At 42.2% G+C, this 22,502-nt stretch overlaps 8 protein-coding genes and 1 non-coding gene across 18 annotated transcripts; 5 read left to right on the forward strand and 4 right to left on the reverse strand.

Annotated features, from left to right (window-relative positions):
• Positions 1–4,293: 4,293 nt before the first annotated feature.
• Positions 4,294–9,623, reverse strand: LOC6580862 (KAT8 regulatory NSL complex subunit 3). 5 transcript variants are annotated; one of them, XM_015164455.3, is made up of 8 exons: positions 9,350–9,623; positions 8,050–8,360; positions 7,467–7,993; positions 6,962–7,407; positions 6,658–6,889; positions 6,419–6,487; positions 5,368–6,090; positions 4,294–5,306 (listed from the first exon to the last, which is right to left on the reverse strand). In XM_015164455.3, exons 1-8 carry the CDS (start codon positions 9,488–9,490, stop codon positions 4,501–4,503), a joined length of 3,255 nt encoding a protein of 1,084 aa, XP_015019941.2. In that variant the 5' UTR covers positions 9,491–9,623; the 3' UTR covers positions 4,294–4,500. The 5 variants fall into 5 exon arrangements, with proteins under 5 accessions (XP_015019941.2, XP_002006661.3, XP_015019942.2 ...); XM_002006625.4 differs by lacking the exon at positions 9,350–9,623 and adding an exon at positions 8,530–9,200; XM_015164456.3 differs by lacking the exon at positions 6,419–6,487.
• A 258-nt stretch (positions 9,624–9,881) lies between these two features.
• On the forward strand, positions 9,882–13,965 carry LOC6580863 (ATP-dependent RNA helicase DHX8). Of its 3 annotated transcripts, none has more exons than XM_044011316.1 (3): positions 9,882–10,746; positions 10,777–13,297; positions 13,353–13,965. In XM_044011316.1, exons 1-3 carry the CDS (start codon positions 10,006–10,008, stop codon positions 13,898–13,900), a joined length of 3,810 nt encoding a protein of 1,269 aa, XP_043867251.1. In that variant the 5' UTR covers positions 9,882–10,005; the 3' UTR covers positions 13,901–13,965. The 3 variants fall into 3 exon arrangements, with proteins under 3 accessions (XP_043867251.1, XP_043867252.1, XP_002006662.3); XM_044011317.1 differs by having other exon boundaries at positions 9,882–10,740; positions 10,783–13,297; XM_002006626.4 differs by having other exon boundaries at positions 9,882–13,297.
• Positions 13,910–14,401, reverse strand: LOC6580864 (cytochrome c oxidase assembly factor 5). The gene is made up of 2 exons (XM_002006627.4): positions 14,092–14,401; positions 13,910–14,034 (listed from the first exon to the last, which is right to left on the reverse strand). The coding sequence occupies exons 1-2, from the start codon at positions 14,290–14,292 to the stop codon at positions 13,993–13,995; spliced, it is 243 nt and encodes an 80-aa protein (XP_002006663.1). The 5' UTR covers positions 14,293–14,401; the 3' UTR covers positions 13,910–13,992.
• Positions 14,402–14,449: 48 nt separating this feature from the next.
• LOC6580866 lies at positions 14,450–16,419 on the forward strand. 3 transcript variants are annotated; one of them, XM_044011319.1, is made up of 4 exons: positions 14,450–15,006; positions 15,073–15,894; positions 15,939–16,062; positions 16,122–16,419. In XM_044011319.1, the coding sequence occupies exons 1-2, from the start codon at positions 14,530–14,532 to the stop codon at positions 15,229–15,231; spliced, it is 636 nt and encodes a 211-aa protein (XP_043867254.1). In that variant the 5' UTR covers positions 14,450–14,529; the 3' UTR covers positions 15,232–15,894; positions 15,939–16,062; positions 16,122–16,419. The 3 variants fall into 3 exon arrangements, with proteins under 3 accessions (XP_043867254.1, XP_002006664.2, XP_043867255.1); XM_002006628.4 differs by having other exon boundaries at positions 15,946–16,062; XM_044011320.1 differs by having other exon boundaries at positions 15,980–16,062.
• Positions 15,466–15,537, forward strand: Trnah-gug. The gene has a single exon. It is a non-coding gene; the product is annotated as a tRNA-His (tRNA).
• Positions 16,286–17,057, reverse strand: LOC26528607. Its single transcript, XM_015164458.3, has 2 exons — positions 16,759–17,057; positions 16,286–16,694 (listed from the first exon to the last, which is right to left on the reverse strand). Exons 1-2 carry the CDS (start codon positions 16,939–16,941, stop codon positions 16,416–16,418), a joined length of 462 nt encoding a protein of 153 aa, XP_015019944.1. The 5' UTR covers positions 16,942–17,057; the 3' UTR covers positions 16,286–16,415.
• Positions 17,058–17,164: 107 nt separating this feature from the next.
• Positions 17,165–19,022, forward strand: LOC6580867 (sentrin-specific protease 8). Of its 2 annotated transcripts, none has more exons than XM_015164459.3 (3): positions 17,165–17,385; positions 18,109–18,343; positions 18,407–19,022. In XM_015164459.3, the coding sequence occupies exons 2-3, from the start codon at positions 18,245–18,247 to the stop codon at positions 18,944–18,946; spliced, it is 639 nt and encodes a 212-aa protein (XP_015019945.1). In that variant the 5' UTR covers positions 17,165–17,385; positions 18,109–18,244; the 3' UTR covers positions 18,947–19,022. The 2 variants fall into 2 exon arrangements, with proteins under 2 accessions (XP_015019945.1, XP_002006665.2); XM_002006629.4 differs by lacking the exon at positions 17,165–17,385 and adding an exon at positions 17,871–18,031.
• Positions 19,023–19,128: 106 nt separating this feature from the next.
• Positions 19,129–20,925, forward strand: LOC6580868 (putative gustatory receptor 59b; the record flags this gene model as incomplete). The annotated part of the gene is made up of 2 exons (XM_002006630.2): positions 19,129–20,719; positions 20,779–20,925. Coding segments are annotated over exons 1-2 (1,113 nt in total), but the record flags the coding sequence as incomplete, so codon positions are not given.
• A 178-nt stretch (positions 20,926–21,103) lies between these two features.
• Positions 21,104–22,212, reverse strand: LOC6580869 (sentrin-specific protease 8). The gene is made up of 2 exons (XM_002006631.4): positions 21,911–22,212; positions 21,104–21,847 (listed from the first exon to the last, which is right to left on the reverse strand). Exons 1-2 carry the CDS (start codon positions 22,007–22,009, stop codon positions 21,308–21,310), a joined length of 639 nt encoding a protein of 212 aa, XP_002006667.2. The 5' UTR covers positions 22,010–22,212; the 3' UTR covers positions 21,104–21,307.
• Positions 22,213–22,502: the final 290 nt, after the last annotated feature.

Here is a 22,502-nt window from a genome sequence, read left to right on the forward strand (position 1 = left end):
TACTAAATAATATGAAACAATAACACAAAATTCACTCAATTAGTGAATAAATTAATATAGAGTTTGAATACATTTATATTATAATAAAAAGTGATTTCAAATAATTTCGAAATAAAAAACTTCCATATAATTAATTAAATTAAATATTAATTATTAATAAGATAAATATAAAATAAAATTTATTAGAATGCAATTTTAAATATTATATAAAAGTATTCAAGGTCTATATTAATTTATTGACTATTTTTTGTTATTCTTCAATTTAACTATTAATCGCTAAAAATTAAAAAAGTTGTTAAGAATTTTTTTTTTTTTTTTAGAATTTAATTTAATTTAATTTTTATTTATTAGTACAATTAATAAGTTACTGCTGCTTCAATGAATTGTATACAGTATTCAGTTTTATAATTCAGAATTCAATTTTAGTTTTATAAGTGATAAAATAGAATTGAAGATATATTTTTTTTGTTTTTCTCAATTAATAAGCTGAAGTCCAATTTAAGAGAATAAATTAAATAAATTAAAATCAAATGTACTCATGAAGTATAGTTCTGTACGCAGTTGTCAAGCAGAGCCCAGTATATATTAGAGTTTTAATATTTTGTATACAATTTTCAAATATTATTTTTAAATATTGTTTCAGGGAAATTATAAAAATTACTCACAAGTTTCAGTTTACCTAGTAAGGTAGCTGTCTTTAAAAACTGTTTTTTTTTTTTTAATATTTACTGTGGAATGTTTGTCTCAGTGCTTGTCAAACTGCAAGCAGGTAGACATATTTCATCCATCATCTCAATCGCTGGCAAAGGTTACTCCTGACATTTGATAGAGCTGTGCGACATCATCTCATCCTCCATTTCTCACGGATTGCTGGGGCAACGCCAGGAATGTTCCACTACGTCACATCACATGAAATATGAAATCAACGCAAAACGACAGAGGAAAACGAGAAAATGGAATTTGGACGTCCTCGTCGGCGTTTTGAGTGCATCACGTGAGTGCGAGGTAGTGGCCAATTCCCGAATCGTTTTTCACGTTTTTCCACGCTATTTTCCGTTCAGTTATTATCTGTGAGTGGAAGGTTCGCTAAGAGTAGGATTTTCTTGCATATCTTGCAAATCCCTTGCACAAATACTAATAAAAATGCAATTCCTGTGGAAGGGAGGGTGTGGGGTGGGTGGCTTGATTTTTGGCATCGGTTGCTGCCATTGCTGATAGTTTGTTTTACAAATGGGGCATGCCGCGCCACACCCATGCTCGCCCACTATTTGGGGAGCTTAATAAAATGCAAATGATGTGAAAATGCAACGCGAAACGTGGGTGGTAACCAAAATACTATCATTTCTTTCTCTTTCACTCGCTCTGTCTCTCCCTCTCCCACTCTGGCTCTATCGCAACTATGTATTTGTCCTGCTTTCTATGCATAACTAAGAGAATGAGACGAGGAAGAGAGGGGACTTTGTGCATGTTTGTGTGTGGAGGGGCACTTTCAATATTTTTCATACGCAAATAGCAGCATTTTCTGCCAGGCGACCATCTGATTATGCAGCAATGATTGAGTATTTGTCGAGCTCGAGGGGGTGGGAGAGTCCTGGCTGAAAGGACGCTCTGGCACTCTTATCAGAAATTCACTTTCTAAAGGCTTCCCCTATCAAATGCAGTTAAAGTAAAGCTTCGCTTTAACGTACAAATTTGTATTTCAATGTTGTAAAAGAAAGCTACAGATGCTATGGAGATTATAATGAATCCATCATCAAGAAATCATCTTTGTTGGAAATAGTTTTCCAATAAGAAAATTGTGGCTTTAAATATCAAATTCTATTATTCTGATGATATCCTATCATATGTACCCTTACACTTTGAGCACACTTTAACCTCAAAATCAAATTCCTAGAGGAATTGGTTAGCAAAGAAACTATAGGGCAACTGTTCACTTATAGAGTTAACACTGTAATTACTTTATTCTAATTAATTGAGCATTGCTCTCTCCCTCTCGCTCTGCAGCTCTAAGGACAAGCACTTCACTTGTCTAGCTAAATTACACACTTGCAAATAAATCAGATTTGAGTAAAGTGCTTCCTGCTGCCAGAGCTCGGCTAATACGATGTCAATCATGGAATAGGCACATATAACACATATATCATTCGAGCTTGAAAAGTGCTGCAAACTAGCGAAAATGATGTTAAGAAATTAATTTAAAAATTGCGAACATGTCGAAGTCGCAATTTGACTGTTGCCGTCGCAGTTGAAGTCGAATTTGAGATCTTGGCTTGGCCTGGCTTGGCTTGGCTTGGCTTTAACTGTGGCCAGGCAACTAGTGGAGCGGCAATTGGTGGCAACAAATTGGCGCAAATTAAACGGCTCGAACCGCAGGTGGCAAAAAATGTAAAAGAAAAATATATTTATATTTATATATACATATATGCATATATATGACATATGGCCAAAAAGCGCAGCAGCCCAAAAATCAAATTCGATTTGCGTTTTGGCATTTTGTGTGATTTTTGAGCCTGGGAACTGGGGTTTGCACTGTGTTGCATAATTGCGTAAGTCAACTTATGTCAAATAAAAATGTTGCAAATTTTAACATAATTTTAAATATTTCCAGATTTTTAATGCCACAAAAGAAATAATTTAAAATTGTTTCCTTTTAGTTTCATTATGATTCTAGTGTTAATAGTAACTTTTCGAAAATGCTGCTTAAAATTTTTCGAAATTAAATAAGAAGACTTTGAAATTTTTCTAGACTTATAATTGACAACAATTTTAAGAAAGTTAAAAAAATAATCACATTTCACAAATATTCTTTTTTATCACTTTGTCTATTTGATTTACAAATACAAAATTTGTTCCTTCTAGTCTTTTCTAGTTTTGTTATTTAAATTCTATTATCACTTTGTCTATATTGAATTTTTGAATTCTAGCTTTCACTTAACAAATTCTTTTAGCCACTCGCTCCTCACACGTTCGACTTGGGCGCGTTACTGAAAACTTGGCCTCGAATCTGGAGCTCGAGAATCGACGTCGCGTCAACTGAACTACAAATAACTTCTCATCGTGGAACTGTACATAAATGTAATTAAATATATCAGACAACTTATTATATATACATATGTGTGTGTATGTATATATAATCAGATATTTATGCATGTGGAGACTCAACAAAATGCTTCTTGCCTTTAGCCTGTCTTGTCTTGTTGCTCGTACTTCTCCTGCGAATTCGAATTTTTGCTGATTTATCGAAAACTTTTGCCAGCCAACAAAAACATTGAGCATTAGCATTAGCTTTTGTTGTAGCTGCACTTGTTTGCTCGGCTCCGCTGCACTTCAATGAAATATTAGCCGCGTCGCATGCAACAGCCCGAATCGAAGGGCAAGGGCTCGACTATGGACTAGTAGATACCCTATTTTTTTGTTTATAAAGCGGAATCTATGAAACGAAAAAAGTATCCCTTTAAGCCTGAAGCTAAAACGGTTCAGATCTATTCTAATACACAGAAAATATAATTAAAAATTTAACAAATTTATAAGCTCATTCTAAAAAAATCACTGATTCGAAAGGACTTTGCTTAATGAACAAATAAAATTAATTTTTTGCTAACAAATCTTCAAATATATTTCAAGTTAGAAAAATTTATTAAAATTATATTTACATTACATTACAGTAGAATATGCAGTATATATTATAAAAAAAATTGTAAGTATTACTTGAAACTCATTATGCGTGCTATGCAATCAAACTACCCCACTGCGGTGACGTACAAAAAGCAATACGAGCAGAAAATGCAGCATTCAGCGAAAAAGGGAAATGCTCCTAGCTGTCGACAGTTTGACAAGCACTAACCCAGTGCAGCGTGTGAAACGTCACTTATATAACACAAGCGCTATCCGTTAAATATATATATGTGCGTAAATATATACAAATGTATATAGGTAAATATGTATATGTTTTTGAAATTCTTGCCTGAATTCCGCTTTACGCATGCAAATGGTCAATATGATTCGTTGTTGTTGCTTAACTGGAATTCGTGGTCTTATGTAAGAACGTTTGAGAGCCCCTGACGAATTTCTCACGATTTTGTTTCCTGTGCGGACGATAGCTTCTTAAAACAACGGACGACATCGCATCTATATTTGAATAAAACATTTCTTTTCAAAGTCTGACGCTCTGACTGAGCTTCGAAAACTGCTCTCCGTGCAATTGTAAGGTCAAGTTTCAAATGCAAAAAATGTTATATCTATAAATTCCACATGAAACATAACTATAAGTAAAAATAATTAAATTTTACCAAATTAGAGTTATTATTGCCATTATCGCAATCTTGGAATCACTTTTTAAAATTGTGAACATATGTATATTTAAAAGATCAACATGTTCTATTTACACAGGTGCTATATAATAACTTATGGCATATACATCTTAAGGTTTCAGAGTCAAATTACATTTAAATGTAAACTTAACAAAAAAAAGTTTAGATACAGAGGCTTGCAGCAGGGCTACTACTCCAAGGCCTTGCTTTGCGGAAGAGTTCCTATGGAGACTGCCGTTGTTGTAGCTGGCGTCACTATGGTTGTTGATGCTGTTGTCGTTGCCGACGCCTTTATGATTTTGGAATCCTTGATTGCCTGGGAATTGACAGTCACAGTGGTTGGCTTGGAGATGGGCCCAATGTTCAGCACGCGACGCACTGCAGCACCGCCCGGCGCAATGGCGGGTATTACCGGAGCTCGGTTGGTCAGCATTTGCACGGGCTTCAGCCCTGTGGCGGATTTGATGTACACGTTGCGCAGCTGCTGCTGCTGCTGTTTGCCATCGCCCGTCACGCCAGGGCCAACAACTGGACTGTTGATTACTTGGAACTGCGGATATGTCTTATTGCCCAGACGCAGTGCGCCCGCCGTGCCTGCATTTATTACGGGCGTTCCTCCTGTTGTCTTGATTGCTTGCAGATTCAATGTTTTCATATTTGCACCATCAATCAGCAAGGGGTTGCCCGTTCCTATTGCCGGCTTAGGGTTGCTCACAATCCGTATGGGAACTGGCGTGGTACCGTTCGACAAGCGCGATGTAGTTGCGGGCGTGCTTCCCGTTGCTGTTCCCATTGGCTTCATGGTGCTGCGATTCAAATAGACCAGCTTATTGCCAGTTGTTGCCGTTGTGGTAAACAGCTGCTGGATGCCCTTATTAATCACAATGCCCTTGCTGTTGGTCACAATACTGGATGGCTTGATTTGCGAGCTGGTGGCTTCCTTGATGATCTTTTGGCTGATGATTAAGGGGTTGTTGGAGCTGCTGCTGCTAGCTGCTGCAATACAAATTTCATTTAATTTCAGTTTACTGGAAATACGTTTTCAAAGACTATTTACCTGTTTTAGTGGACTCTCCCTGCTGCTGCTGTTGCTGCTGCTGCTCGGCAAAGTTGCCTTCATTGTCGGCAAACACAATCGGCATGTCTATGATATTCGAAAGATCCACATTACTGCCCACAGTTCCCTGCGCCGCCGGCACATTCTTGGTCATCTGCAGCATGGTTATGCCGCTAGCGTTTTTAACCACGGTATACTTCTGCTGGGCTGCCGCTGCTGCCGTTGACGAAGCATTCGCAGTGTTTGCAGCAGCTGCTGTCACAAATTGCGTTGTGGCACCCGACGGAGCTTTTAGGGTAAAGATCTGTTGACCACTGGACGGTGGCAGCGTCTTGACAATGCTGCCAATGCTTGTGCTGGCCGCAGTGGCGGCGCTGCTGCCCTTGCCGATGGTGTAGTTGACCAGCTTGTTCTGCGCCGGCAGCGACTTTAGCTGCACGAACTGGCTGGATGGTATCATCTTGATCTTTGTCCCCGTTGCGAGCGACACAGTGGTTGGCGTCGACACGGGCTTAATTACATTTGGCTGCACTGACTTTACCACGGTGGTCGCAGTACCTGTTGTTGGCTGCTGATTATCATCATAGTCGAGTGTCTCCTCCAGCATAGACTCAATGGACATGTTCATCTCCTCATTGGTCAGCACGTGCTTCTCCAATATGTTTGACTTGATCCCAGTTGCCGGCACGCCACCAGGCAGTGGACGCGTGCGTGGGCGCCCAACTGTGGAGATGCGTACTGTTAGTCGATGAAACGGGATGGAATGATCAGCATTTTAAGACAGGGACCGTAAATTTAAATTATGAGTATGATGTGCGCGCAAATTAGATCAATAATGAAATTAAATATCATGCAAAATGATTACATTGATTACTAATAACAACGAAATAATGACTGAACGAATAAATGCGATAAATACCGTGAAGGATGTAGGAAGGTTAATACTTAAGGAAGTTAGTTAAGTTATCAGCACTTTAGCTGTAAAATGGTACACAACTCATAACCATTACGATCCCCAATCTTCAAACAGCCAGGCATGACCATGATTTACCCTTTCGCTTCACCGCAAACGGATCAATGAGACGCGGCGGCTTCGGTTTGGGCAACTTAGGTGTGCGAGCTTCAGGTTTCGATTAGTATTGAATTAGTAGGTGGATTGGTGAGTGGATAGGTGGGATGGCAACATGCAAAAGCAGATAAGGTACACATAATAATGACGAGCAATACATGGGGTTAAATAAAATAATTTACGAATATAAATGTAAATGGAAAGTTGAAAACGCGACTCACTGTGCGGGACAATTTTCGATTTAGTGGGCATACAGCCGTCCTCCAGCCCGCTGTCATTTGCCTTACGCTTGCGTGATTGGGTGATCTGTGCCTTATTCATATTCCCATCAGCCAGAATATGCTGGTGTTGCTTGGGCTGCCGCTGGTATGAGTTGCTGGCTAGCAGAGAAGTGGGCATGCGTGGACCTGGCGGATTGCTCAATGTCTTATTGACAAACTCATAGACCTCATCCTGCAAAAATATTCAAAAATGTTTAGATATAAGCATCGACAGCAATAGCAAATTAAGTTAGCGGAGACTTACCACGACCATAAAGTCGATCATGGCCTGAGTGACGGCCTCGAGGCGACGCTTGCTCTTAGGCACACGCAGTGCATCGTCCGCACTGCCTACAACGACTAGCGATGATTCAGACTGCATCCGCTCGCGCAGGCCCTCCATTTCCTCCTGGCTGCTGCGGGCCGAATTCTGACCGATGACGAATAAAATGGGTGCCTTGATATCCAGCAGACGATCGTCGGGTGCACCGCGTGGCCCGCGCAACGTATTGTAGGCAAAGCCCATGCAAATTACACACGCAACGCTCTCTGACATAGCCACCTGCAGAGCGAGTGCTGAGCCGGCATTAAAACCAATGAGTATGATGCCACGATTGGGATTTTCGATGCGCAGCTCGTGTATGCGTACACGAGTCAGCGAGACAATCGTCTCGGCCACTTGATCCAGATTTTGGCCGCCAATGCGATCGTCTGTAAGCAATACGTCCAATTAGAAATCTATATAGTTACATAGACTATGAACCACTTACTCGTATTCGGCAGCGTGATCTGGACTATTTGGGTTATGCTTGCCAAGGCCTCGTACCAATTTTGCATGCGCTGCGGCACCGGGCCACTGGTGGGCATATTTGGTATTGCGACCATAATGGCATTGTGAGTCAGATGTCGCGACTTAGCCAGTATATCCGGTTGCCAGCGCTGCTTCATAACAGGAGCAAGTAGCTCCTGGCAATTGTTCAGCGGACGACTGAAGAGCATTTTGTCAATGAGTGTCGGCACTTTGGATTTAAGCGTCTGCATAATGTCTAAATAGGAGGCCATATATGAAGGTGGCAGGTGCTCCATGAGCAACGCATGCAGCCACTGTGTGGTGCGTGGCTCCCAAGCAACGCTGGCTAAAGCACGTCGCATACGCGAACTGGACTTATCAACAGCCACTCGCCGATGCACTACCTCTTGCTGACGCTTATCGTTAGCCAAACGAGCTAATTGATCCTGATCCAAAATAGTAGCAACTTTATCAAACAGCGTTTGCTGCATGGTTGTCCAGCCAGTGCTGTAAAAAGGCAGCTGTTAGTCAATGCAAAATATATATCGTATCTTGCTGCTTACCGATTGACGCGCTCCTGCCAATCCTGATCATCTGAATTATTGTTTCGCACATACTTGGCAATACGTGCGCACTCGTTCATCATCTCCTTTGCCGCAATCTCATCGTAGACGGGTATGTGGGCTGTCTGCACTGAGTCCCCCGATTCCTCGTGAGCTGGGTACGTGTGACAGGTGGGGCACTGCGGTGCATGGCGGACGAGAATAGTGCGAGCGGGTGCTAAGCCATTATTTATTGTATTCTCCGGTCGCGGAGCATCGCGCATATAAGTATGTTCCATTGAGGATTCACTGGGTGCCGAAATAGTGCTTGTCTGTAAATAAATACATATACAAATATTAAAAGACATCTACAAGCAATAGCATTTAAAAAGGTAAATGGAATTGGATGAAGTGAGTAAAGTGAGTGAAGTGAGAAACTCATGCAGGACAAATCTGGAACTGAAGTGAGGAGTTGAAGAATTGCTAGTGACGTATTATTACACTCTCTGTTGAAATTGTTGCAGACGCGGCCGAGGCTGCTGTCGCTGCTTTTGGCGGAGAGCTCAATATGGATGCTGCACTACCCAGCTGGCCCGCCTTAACCACATAGTAAGAGTTATTAGCGGTTCCAGCTGTTGGCATTTTTGCTGTTGTTATTGCTGCTGATGATGTTGCGGGAGCAGACGCTCTGGCTATGTTTGTGTTTGTATGTGTTTGTGTGTGTGTTTGTATTTTTGTGTATGGTGTTCCAGCCCTGGCGATAAATTTGCTAGGACTGTATGTAATAATTGAGGTGTTTGTGTTGGTCGACTGCATCTTTGGTTTCTTCTCGACCATAATAATTTCACTTTTATTGTTTTTCGTCTGTTTTATTTGCATCATATTGTGTGTAGTTTTTTTTTTCTTTTTTTTTTTATTTGTTTTATTTCGTTACTCGCAGACTGCAGCTTTGCTTCTTCTTTCTGAGCTGCTTTGCAGCGCTCTTGGCGGTGACTTGCAATGCACACACAAACTTGTAGCACTAGTCTTATTGTTAATTCAATTTTTATCGATGTGGTATTGGTAATTTTATTTTTTCTATTATTCCTGTTTTTTAGTTTTCCTCAACAAATCACTGCCTGCGTCTTTGCAATTAAAATATGGCGTGTGCGTAAGGCGTTGCCATACTGGTAGAATTAACAAGACATGTAATTGCCACTCAAGTCTGGCAGCCCCAAGCCTTGCAATAAATGCCCCTAAACTTATATATTTCGCTACCGTACCATACATATATTGCATAGCAATATAATTTCATAATTCGGTATAATAAGGTATCACTTACTGAATCACTGAGTGCAGGTGTTGCAGATAGCATATTTGAATTAGTTGACTGTTGCTGTTCGGTATCTTCATGGGCCACATTCTGTGATATGTGCCCACCGCTTTGCACGAAATTGTTAAAACATTCGATAAACGAAGACATTTCCGAAGCGTTCAGTATACAATTTCTCACTCAAACTCAAATGGGTGTTTTGAAACTTGTAAACAATATACAAAACATTAAAAAGCGAGCGTAGCTTGATCAAAATATGTCAAGATTACAAAAGTGTTGCCACTCTATGCACCATTGTAGTTTTTAAACACTGCTTCAAATCAGCTGTTTTGCTGATTGGTTTGACTGCGTGCTCTGCTACGCACTGTACCTCAAAAAGATGCCGAAAATCGGAAATTGCTATATCTGGATTTTAAAAATTCCATTATGAATAATAGCCTTTAATAATTCGATATTAAATCAAAAAATGTATAAACAAGAGACATTGTACAATGTACCGAGAGATGGTACACTTGTACCAAACGAGATATCACGCGTGATTGCACGCACTCATCACTAGTTGGCTTGCATGTTTTCTTTTTGTTTCACATTTCTTGACAAACGTTTTGTGCGGATTTTATAAATTAAATATATAAACATTGCGGCTGTTGGTTCCATAATGTAAAATGGACGAATTGCAAAAGCTGGAGTACCTGTCCCTGGTGTCAAAAATCTGCACCGAGCTTGACAATCACTTGGGCATTAACGACAAGGATTTAGCTGAATTTATCATCGACTTGGAACAGAAAAATCGCAGCTATGATGCGTTTCGCAAAGCGCTACTGGAAAATGGTGCCGAGTTTCCCGATTCTCTGGTGCAAAACTTGCAACGCATCATTAATTTAATGCGACCCAGTAGACCTGAATGCGATGCAAAAATGACGGCTGACGACGATAGCAAAGAAGACAAAAAATCGCAGCTCAAGAAAATGTTTCCCGGCTTAGCTCTCCCCAATGACAAATTCAGCAGCGAAGTGGACGAGGACGAACAGAGTGAAGCGAAAGAGTCAAAGCAGAAGTTAAAAATCAATAAGAACGATATGAGCGACGTTGATGCCGCCATGCTGGAGCTAGAGGCTCTGGAACCTGGCGAGAGAAAAGAGCAGGAGTCAGTAAAAGAGAACAGTAGTAGCTCACGGGACCGCCACAAACGCAAAGAACGCAGTCGAAGCCGCGAAAGAGACCGTGATAGGGATAGACATCGAGAAAGAGAACGAGACAGGGATAGGAAGAGGGAGAGTGATCGGCATAGAGAACGGGATAAGGATAATCAGAGAGAAAGAGAGCGAGATAGGGATAGAGAACGGGATAAGGAACATCGACGCCGGCGCAGCAGATCTCGAGAGGAACGTGATCGTGATCGTGATCGTGACCGTGACCGTGATCGTGACCATGACCGTGACCGTGATCGTGACCATGACCGTGACCATCGCAAACGCCGTTCTAGCTCACGAGAGCGGCAGGACAGACACGAGCAACGTAGACGACGCTCCCGCTCCCGATCTCATGAGCGCAGCAGCCGCCATCAGCAGCAGGAGAAAATGCCACCGCCAGCTGCTGGGATGAGCGATGATCCAGAGGTGGGAAAGATTTACTCCGGCAAGGTGGCGAACATAGTCCCATTTGGTTGCTTTGTGCAGCTATTTGGTGTGCGCAAGCGTTGGGAGGGTCTGGTACATATCTCGCAGCTACGCGCCGAGGGGCGTGTCACCGATGTCACCGAGGTGGTGGCACGCAATCAGACAGTGAAAGTGAAGGTCATGTCGCTAGCCGGTCAAAAGGTATCACTATCAATGAAGGAGGTGGATCAAGAAACTGGCCGAGATCTCAATCCACTGTCACATGCACCCGAGGAGGATGAATTGGCATTACGGGATCGAAATCCTGATGGACCCTACAACAGCACCTCCTCCATGCTCAATCTGCAGGGTAACAACATTGATGGTGATGAGCACGAGTCACGCAAGCGAGTGACGCGCATCTCCAGTCCAGAGCGATGGGAGATTAAGCAAATGATCAGCTCGGGTGTGCTGGACCGTAGTGAAATGCCCGATTTCGACGAGGAGACAGGCTTATTGCCCAAAGACGAGGACGACGAGGCGGACATTGAAATAGAAATTGTAGAAGAGGAGCCACCCTTCCTCTCCGGGCATGGACGAGCATTGCATGATTTGTCTCCCGTGCGGATAGTTAAAAATCCAGACGGCTCGCTTGCCCAAGCAGCGATGATGCAGTCCGCCTTGTCCAAGGAGCGGCGTGAGCAGAAAATGTTGCAGCGAGAGCAGGAGATGGAAGCAGTGCCCAGCAATCTCAACAAAAACTGGATCGATCCGCTGCCCGATGATGATTCTTCACGCCACCTGGCGGCCAATATGCGCGGCATGGGCGCCGCTCCACAAGAGGTACCCGAGTGGAAGAAACACGTCATTGGTGGCAAGAAATCCTCCTTTGGCAAGAAGACCGATCTAACTCTCGTCGAGCAACGCCAATCTCTTCCTATTTACAAGCTCCGTGACGATCTCATCAAGGCCGTCACGGATAACCAGATTCTGATTGTAATTGGCGAGACAGGATCCGGCAAGACCACGCAGATCACACAGTATCTGGGCGAGTGTGGATTCACGGCCAGGGGCAAGATTGGATGCACCCAGCCACGCCGTGTCGCTGCCATGTCTGTGGCTAAGCGAGTGGCCGAGGAGTTTGGCTGTCGCCTGGGCCAGGAGGTGGGCTACACAATACGTTTTGAAGACTGTACCAGCCCGGAAACTGTAATCAAGTACATGACGGACGGCATGTTGTTGCGTGAGTGTCTAATGGAGGCGGAGCTTAAGTCGTATTCTGTCATCATGTTGGATGAGGCTCACGAGCGTACGATCCACACGGATGTGCTTTTTGGACTGCTGAAAACCGCCGTCCAAAAGCGTCCTGAATTGAAGTTGATTGTCACCTCGGCCACTTTGGATGCGGTCAAGTTTTCGCAGTATTTCTTTGAAGCCCCTATTTTTACGATACCCGGACGCACGTTTCCCGTGGAGGTGTTGTATACCAAGGAGCCAGAGACGGACTATTTGGACGCTTCGCTCATAACTGTGATGCAAATCCATTTGCGTGAACCCCCTGGCGACATACTGCTCTTCCTAACAGGTCAGGAGGAGATTGACACCGCCTGTGAGATACTCTACGAGCGCATGAAAAGCTTGGGTCCAGATGTGCCCGAGCTAATCATATTGCCTGTGTATTCGGCTCTTCCCTCCGAGATGCAGACCCGAATCTTTGATCCAGCGCCGGCAGGCAGTCGCAAAGTGGTGATTGCCACAAATATAGCTGAAACATCGCTCACTATCGATGGCATCTTCTATGTGGTCGATCCCGGCTTTGTAAAGCAGAAGGTTTACAATTCCAAGACGGGCATGGATTCCCTAGTGGTCACGCCCATCTCCCAGGCAGCTGCCAAACAGCGTGCCGGCCGTGCGGGCCGTACGGGACCTGGGAAATGCTATCGCCTCTATACGGAGCGCGCCTATCGGGATGAGATGCTGCCAACGCCAGTGCCGGAGATCCAGCGTACGAATCTTGCAACCACAGTGTTGCAGCTGAAAACAATGGGCATCAATGACTTGCTGCATTTTGATTTTATGGATGCCCCTCCCGTGGAGTCATTGGTCATGGCATTGGAACAGCTGCATTCGCTCTCTGCACTCGATGATGAGGGCCTATTGACACGCCTTGGTCGTCGCATGGCCGAGTTTCCTCTCGAGCCAAATCTATCGAAAATGCTGATTATGTCAGTCGCACTGCAGTGCTCGGATGAGATCCTAACCATTGTCTCTATGCTCAGCGTACAGAACGTGTTCTACAGACCCAAGGATAAGCAAGCGTTGGCCGATCAAAAGAAGGCCAAGTTTAACCAAGCAGAGGGTAAGTCGGGAATATAGTCATATATTGATTGTATGTCTAACTGTTATTCTTGCAGGTGATCATCTAACTCTGTTGGCTGTCTATAACAGCTGGAAGAACAACAAGTTCTCGAATGCCTGGTGTTATGAGAATTTTGTGCAAATCCGTACACTGAAACGTTCCCAGGATGTGAGGAAGCAATTGCTCGGCATCATGGATCGACATAAGCTGGACGTTGTTTCAGCGGGCAAAAATTCGGTGCGCATACAGAAGGCCATATGTTCCGGTTTCTTTCGTAATGCGGCCAAAAAAGATCCACAAGAAGGGTATCGGACCCTGGTCGATTCACAAGTGGTTTATATACATCCTTCAAGCGCGCTATTCAATCGGCAGCCCGAATGGGTTATCTACCATGAGCTGGTGCAAACGACAAAAGAGTATATGCGTGAGGTAACAACCATTGATCCCAAATGGTTGGTGGAGTTTGCCCCATCCTTTTTCCGCTTCTCTGATCCTACCAAGCTCAGCAAATTCAAGAAGAACCAACGATTGGAGCCGTTGTACAACAAGTACGAGGAGCCAAACGCGTGGCGTATATCACGCGTGCGTCGCCGCCGTAATTAATCAGTTCAATTTGTGCATCCAGTTTCTTTTTGTATTCAATAAAAACTAAGTAACAATAAAAATAAGATCAAGGTTTTATGACTATCCATCTCTCAGTAGCCCTTGCGCCCTCGAAAGCGTTGTCGATTATCCAGCTGAAATTATAACACAATTTCATTCACTAGCTCTTCGTACATCAATTGGATACTCACCAAAGATCGTTTGCACTCGTAGAAAGTGTTGCGCAGAACCTGACACTCAGGTGGTACGCTGTTGTCTTGCAGGCACTGCCGCGGTGTCTTTTTGTCCAAGCGGCAGCACTCGCTTTCCAGCAGGCACATTTTTAGATCAGCACGAACGCCGGCACAGGCTGTTTCATCCGCCAGCTTTTCATTGCCCTCGTAGCGCATCATATTGTTTATTTTTTATATTGTTTACAAGAAAACTGAACTTTATTATTGTTTAATTAAATTGGATTACAAAATCGACTAAAGCATCTGTTTCTTAGAAGTGTCTGGCAACGCTGACAACGATATAAATATCTAACGATACATTCTGTAACACTATCGATTAATGAAGATATATAACAAGTCGATATGAAAACACAGAGTTGACAAGATAAAAAGAGCGGCGCGAATGAGAGCAAAATCATGTATAATTCTATTGAAATACCAGACTCCGACGAGGATATGTTGGAGCTAACAATAGATTTACCAATAGAGTCCAGCGCTGCTGAAATAAATGAGCACACACCCAAAAAACAAAGAAAGATTTCGGTTTCAAGTGCAGCTGAGACCAATACAGCCACAACACCAGGATCTACATCATCCGAAACAACTAACAGCTCTCCTCTAAACAGTAACAAAGACAGCAATACAACGCATCAAGTTCGCCATAGGTCTCGAAAAGCACAACTTACAGTACGTAATGGACTTGAAAATGAAATACAATTCGAAACAATACCGGTCGATGATGAAACTCCAGCAGCCCAAGAGCAACGGGTGAAGGAGAACGAAAGAGTGAGTACTCTCATCGCGAATATGTTAAACACAGACGAGATGGAAACGGTTATGCAGCGAATTGCCAACGAACGCGTGCGTTGCAATTTCCTATTGACTAGCTATAACGTAAGCAATATAAATAATTTGTACATATATATTCAACAATAATTCATGTATTAATCTGTTTGCTAGTTGCCTGACATGCATTTTTCACTAAGCACACCTCTCGAAATGCTAAAGTTTCAGTTCCAGGAGCGACTCAAGCTTCGCAGGGAGCGCTTGAATGCACCAAATGCAACAAAACCAATCGTAACAAACAAAAACAAGTCTGAACAGCTAGAGCAAACATGAATTAAGTGTAAATAATAATAAGAAAAAAACTTGTAGCACTAGCACCGTTAACGTAAATTATAATAATATAAAAATGAAATAAAAAAAAAAAAATGAATTAAACTTTAAGTAATCCCAGTCGGCTATATTTTTCTTTTACTTGGCAAACATGTGTCTTTCGTTAATGTGTTTTCGCTTTATGCGCATGTCTCTCAAAAGTGCGTTTTAGTCAGACGCATTCAGCAACCCAGCGTAGCCGTGATCGTCTAGTGGTTAGGACCCCACGTTGTGGCCGTGGTAACCCAGGTTCGAATCCTGGTCACGGCAATGCTGCAATACGCATTGTCACGGAGTTGGGTTTTTTTTTTTTTTTTTTCAAATTAAAAAAGTAATCATATATGTAGTTAATTTGTTTTTTATGAAGTAGGCTGCTTTTTTCAGGCAAAGGAAAATATTTTATTACGCATAACATACTTTGGCTGCTTATCAAATTGTCTGCTAAAAAAAATTACAATGGAATTTTTGTTTGCATCGGAACTGTATAACGAATCAGAGTCGGACCAACCGGTAGAATCCGAAGAAAACAGCTATGACGAAGATATGATATACATTGATAATACCATAAAAAATATAAGTAGAAATTTGCGCAAAGGAGATTGGACATATTTAGGAAGACATCCAGAGGTATTTATGGCAATATACAATTTATTAAATCATTTATTTATAAGATTTCAGATACGTGCTATAATTCGCGTAATTATAATGCAAGCCGTTAAACAGAAGCCCAAAAACATTTTTATATTTGCCGCTGATCTTTTTAGTATAAAGAAACAAAAGCACTTGACAAAATTGGTAAATATTTTATTTAATTTAGTTGAAATTTTTTACATTTTCCTCTACGTTTATCGCAGATCAACAAACAACTGAAATGGGTAAATAAATTGATCCATAAGGGCAACTGGACGTCTGTCGATGGAGTCATGTTGTTCTCTGAAAGCTCCGATTGTCGTATAAAAGAAGAATGCCCAGACCGGGACCTACCAATTGAGGCCATTTTTGAAGTGAAAAATATGTGTCCGGAAAATTTCAAACCCAGTTGCTGAATTTATTGAAAAATATTGTAAATAGTGTAAAATTAAACAAATTTTTAAAATGATAAAAAACAATAAATAGATAATAAAGAATGCGCGTCAGTTGCTCAATTCTTAATTTTGGAGTTTCGGCTTAGATTTGTTCTTTTTAGTCTTCTTTAGAAAATTTGTAACAAGAGCCGCGCTCTTCTGATCGTTTTCTCGCTGCTTTTCCATTTCGATGGCTGATGAGAATTCCATCAAAGCATCCATTTGAGAAGTGCGACGTGCCTCGATTGTCATTTTGAAATCCTCTTCAGAGCGTCGGAAATCCACTTGAAAAATTGAAAACGTTTTTAAAATGTTCAAACACTTCTCACACAAAAAACGCGGCAGACCCTGAATATCTTTGATCTGGGAAGGGATTTAGTTATATCACCATATTATACCAAGGTTTGTAGCTATATTGAGAAAATACCTCGATATGAACTGTATTGGCAATAATACGTGTTAGTCGACGGCCATTGAATAGTGGACGCAATTTAATACCATTTTCAGCAGTTGCCCGACATTTACAGATGCGACAGCAATCGGTTAAATCGAAATCATTTGAATTAACAAACGAAACTCTTCTGGTGCGACATCCTTCCTTTTCAGACATGATGAATATATTGGTATTTTAAATTTATTAAGAACCAGTTAGAACATTTCGGGAGTCAAAATGACAATGTTTGTTTCAAATTTGGTTTTGTATATACATATACGTAAGATTTGATTTTCATAGTTGCTTTTGAATTCTGCCGCCAAGCTATATTTTCCCCACACTTGAAGTTGGCCCTTATGCAATTTTTAGCTTACTTGAAGTTGGCTGCGCGCAGATTTCAATTCGCGTTAAGTTGGCTGCTCGCAATTTTCCAACTAGAGTGAAGTACACAAGACGCAAAAGTGTTTAATTCCTATTGATTGAAATAGTGTTTGCATTGGTCGCATATAACTATTTATTAACTTGCAAAGACTTCAATGATAAACCCTTTGAAATTTACTGCGCCCAACAAGCCTCCAAGCTATCTACAAAAATTTCAACTAGAGTCTGCCATATTTTTTGGTAAGTTTTGCTTTGCATGCCAATTCTTATATGAGACCAGTTCGCTCACTTTTTTGTTGTTTTCTTTTGTTGTGCTATGCTCTTTCTGCCGAATAATGCCGCAAGATTGGTGTGTTTTGTTTTTGTTGTGTGTCTATTATTATAACCAATCTTAATATACAATCAAAGTACAAAAATTAACGATTGCCTCTAATTCACTATCAAACGCTGTTTGTATTCATATGAATATAAATAAATTCGTTATAGTTTTTCTAACAAGATACATCTCAGTAACGTTTTTGAGCAATGATTTGTTACACTTGAAATTATAAATGTCTCGCGAGATATTTTGGCTATGCAGAGTACCTATTGCTCCATTGTAAGTGTACATACATACATATGTATATATGTACATGTAATTTGGAATTGCGGTAACTGTGGCAACTTGGTCGGCCGGCCGGCGAAAACGGAAACTGATTGCTAACATTCGCGTAACATAGCCTTAACATAACAACGTTGGCTTTGAATGGTAGCATTCGGAGTTCGTAGCTCGCTGAAGTTTGCTTCAGTTGTGATTATTACAAAAAAGAAAAGGAGTGAGAAAAGAAAATCCCCCGAACGTATAAATTTTGTGTAAAATGTTGCCAAACGAGAGAAAGATATTGAGGTGCGGCAACAATACGGGCACTGGTTGCAAGACATTTCATGATTTCTACATTCTCCATTTTGCAAAATCTTTTGCAGGCAACACGCACGTCAGAATCAAAGTCAGACTGCGCGCCGCCCTATCCAAAGACTCAACGCTGGACGACTCAACAACCATCACAACAGCGGCAACAACAACAATACCAAAAATAACAACAGCAGCGGCAATCACAAGATGAGCAAGGCAGACCCCATATCGCTCAGCTTCCACGACTCCTGTCTGCGCATGTCCGACGTGCAACTGCTGCACGGACCGCGCTGGCTCAACGATCAGGCAAATAGATCAATGGACTAACTAAATAGTTCTGTGTACATTGAAATATATACTTTCTTGCAGATCTTGAGCTTCTACTACGAGTATCTGTCGCATGTCAAGTACAAGAACAACAACGACTTGTACTTTATAGCGCCCGAGGTGACGCAGTGCATGAAATACATGGACGACTCCGAGCTGGAGATGCTGTTCGAGGAGCATGATGCCGCTAACAAGCCATTCATATTCTTTGCATTGAATGACAATGGAAACACCGAGGCAGGCGGCACCCATTGGTCGCTGATGGTGCTCTCCCGACCAGAGAAAACGTTTTTCCACTTTGACTCGTATGGCAACAACAATACCGGGCCTTCGATGGAGCTGATGACTAAGGTGAAGGATCTGCTCGGCGTCCGTCAGGCAAAGTTTCGTCCGATGCGCTGCCTACAGCAGGCGAATGGCTACGACTGTGGCATCCATGTCATCTGCATGACTGATCACATAGCCGACTATGTGAATCGCTATGAGGTGGTTGAGGGTCTACCCACATTGCACATCGACACAGTGAAGGCCAAACGAGCTGAACTGCTGAAGCTCATCATATCGCTGGGCGGCAAGGACTAAACACGGTTAACTGCTTTCTATGTTACATCTTGTAGCCTTAAGTGACCTTTCATAAAAAACGTTACTAACTGTAAAACGCACTGTGAATACGACTCAAAGTATACGCTTACATTTTTAAGACAGCTGGAGAGAGGAATTGGAGGTGTGGTAATCTATGGGGTGCTTGCTTCAGGCGTTGAACGCAAGCTGATCTTCAGCATGAATGCGATATTTGTATTAATAATTGTAATTTGTTTAATTTAATGTTTACTTTTACCCAGTGCAAGGCACTGCAAAAACAGAAACAACACCAAAAACGAATTGAAGAGACAAAATCCAACCGGAGCCCATTTGAAAGAAGTGCGACTCATGTAGTTTTTAGTTGGCTGGACGGAATAAATATTTGTTTATTCAAGCCGGAAGCTCTCATGTTTATTATTATCACTGGAAGGACAGCATGATATTTCTGTTTGTTTGTCCAACGGCATTTAAGATATGTGTAAAATGAATATGGATGCAGTATTTAAGTGTTTATTGAGTTTCGTTTGTCTAAAAATATAAAATAAAATTAATAGTAGTAGGACGGAAACGTAAATCGAAACTATGATAATTTATGTATACACCCTATGGGCAGGTGCGTCTGACCTTCTAAACTATTATAGCAATCGATTCATTGTGTAAAGAGCATTACAAATACTTTATACTCCCTAAATAGTAATTGGTTTTTATCTGACGATGCGGTAGCCGAGATACAATCAGCATTTGGAAATGAGGCCCTCGGCTTAACATACAACACAATATTTAGTTACGTATTATTCTCCGTTAGGCATGGTCAGCGAGTTTCTTTTGCGTATCTGTCAGAGCTATTCGGTATTTCTAGGCGTTAGCTCGTACTTTCGCGTATCGAAGAATTATCGCGAGACGTGGCTGACGCGCGGCTATGTCCTGGTCGTGAATGCCCTGACGCTAAGTCTGCTGCCCTTGGTCTTCTGGCTGTCCGCCCAGTACGTCAGGATAGCCAGCTGGTTTCCAAATTTGTTGACCTATACCACATATATACTCTACACGGTGTCCTATGCGACTATAGCATACACTCTGATCTCGCGCTCCTGCCGGGATAAGGCGCTGCTGGAGGTGGACAGGATCGTGCAGCGATTGAACCGCAGGATTGCACAGGATGTGCGAATTGGGCAATCTGTCGGCAGCAGACTTGGCCATTTGCATAGTTTGAAGCTGGGCTCTGTGCTGTTCGTCTGCGTGGCCAGCTTGCTAGCCTGTCTGACGATACCTAACAAGCCAAAGCTGAGCGTTTTGCTGTGCGTCTTCCTATACAGCAACGCCAAGAATATTCCCCTGCTCGCCGTCTATCGCTATTATCTGGCTCTGTGGGACATCGCCTGTTGCTATAAGTATCTCAATAAGCAGCTGGCACAGCTTCTGCATCTGGATAGAGGGATCCAAGATACTCCGTCGCGTCGCCAGCTGGAGCAGCTGCAGCATCTGTGGATGCTCCACAGCCTGCTCACGTGCTGCACTCAGAGGCTCAACAAGATCTATGGGTTGCTTATGTTGGCGGCGCGCTTTGACAATTTGGCATTCTTTGCGATTAATACCTATTGGGGCATAGTCTTCTCATTTAGCGTTAAGGCACCTTTCTATGTAACCCTCTTCGGGGCCTCGAACTACTATGTGCATCTGCTGGACTTTTATCTATTGAACTTCATATGTGATCAGACCATGTGGTACCAGAGCGTGATACGGCATAGTCTCAGCGAGGGGCATTGGTCAAGGGAGGTGCATATCTAGTATATATGAATATACAGGTACATAGAAATTATATATTTCTCTTGCAGCTGAACGCCTTTGTCTTGTACGTCTGCACTTCGAAGCTGGACTTTTGGGTTTGCGGTCTCTATAAGGTGAATCGTCGCAGCTGGTTCCAAATGCAGATCTCTATTATTACATTTTCCATTTTGTTGCTGCAGTTTCATTTGTTGCACAATAAGAAATATACTTTATAAAATAATTATTGTGTGTAAAATACCTATATAAAATAATTTGTCTACAAGTCGTAAAATAGTATTTAAAATATTCTTATAATACGGTTTAGCTTAATTATAATAACTCATTCAGCTTAATCAGATAATTTTAATGATATATTCTGCTTAATCAGATAAATTCAAGTCAACATCAATGTCTTTATTATGATGCACAGCCAGATGGGGGAATACAATACTGAAAACAATTATATCTAACCCATATCAATATCGTTAAGTGTAAACATTTCGATCACATAACACACACTTATCTGCCTTTGGTGTTGGTAGTTCGTGTTACATCGCAAATACATACATATATATATATAACGGAGGATTGGCGGGATTAACAACTGCCGCCCAGTGAGAGGATCAGCTTAAGCAGCTCAGCTCGCTTGGCCTTCACAGTCTCGATATGCAGTCCGGGCAGCCCGTTGATCATCTCAAAGCGACTCACATAGTCGGCTATGTGGTCGGTCATGCAGATGACGTGGATGCCACAGTCGTAGCCATTCGCCTGCTGCAGACAGCGCATCGGACAGAACTTGGCCAGACGCATGCCCAGGAAGTCCTTCACCCTATTCATCAGCTTGACGGATGTGGCCGTATTACTGTTCCCAAACGAGTCAAAGTGGAAGAAAGTCTTCTCGGGCTGCGACATCACCAGCAGCGACCAGTGACTGCCGCCCTCTTCGGTGGCGCCGTTGTCGTTCAGAGCAAAGAATATGAACAGCTTGTAGGCGGCATTGTTCTTGTCCAGCAGCATCTCCAGCTCGGAGTCGTCCATGTATTTCATGCACTGCGTCACCTCGGGCGCTATAAAGTACAAGTCGTTGTTGTCCTTGTACTTGACATGCGACAGATACTCATAGTAGAAGCTCAAGATCTGCAAGAAAGTATATATTTCAATGTATACAGAACTATTTAGTTAGTCCATTGATTTATTTGCCTGATCGTTGAGCCAGCGCGGTCCGTGCAGCAGTTGCACGTCGGACATGCGCAGACAGGAGTCGTGGAAGCTGAGCGATATGGGGTCTGTCTTGCTCATGTTGTGGGAGCTGATCTGATTATGATCCTGATGAGTGCAGTCGTTAAGTCGGCGCACAGTCGGGGCTTGCTCGGGGACGTGCGTGTTGCCTAGAAAGTGTACGAAAAGGTTCAACAATTTTGTAATTTAGTCTATATGGATATTTGTTTGTTGTATTGTGTTCAAGCGTCAAGGCGGCCTGTATTTTGGCAGCATTCTATAAGATCTTTGATAATTTTTAGCTTTCAAGCATACATTTTTTTTTCAGCTTGCGTCGTTTATGTTCTGCTGTTAAGTGTCTGTAATTCTCATGTTATTTAACATGTTTCCTTTGTAACTTCGCTGCGAATTAGCTGCCACGTGGCATACTCTAACAGAAGTGTGCTGTTATTTCGGAATTTTAGGAGTAATACGCTATTGTGTAGAAAATGCTGGAAAAATTATGTATCTGCCACGTGGCCACGGAATAACAGCAATTCCGAATTTTCGAGAGGTGGCTAGAATAATGCGCTGC

Source organism: Drosophila mojavensis, unplaced genomic scaffold (assembly GCF_018153725.1).
Source record: "Drosophila mojavensis isolate 15081-1352.22 unplaced genomic scaffold, ASM1815372v1 contig_81, whole genome shotgun sequence".
Taxonomy (NCBI): domain Eukaryota; kingdom Metazoa; phylum Arthropoda; class Insecta; order Diptera; family Drosophilidae; genus Drosophila; species Drosophila mojavensis.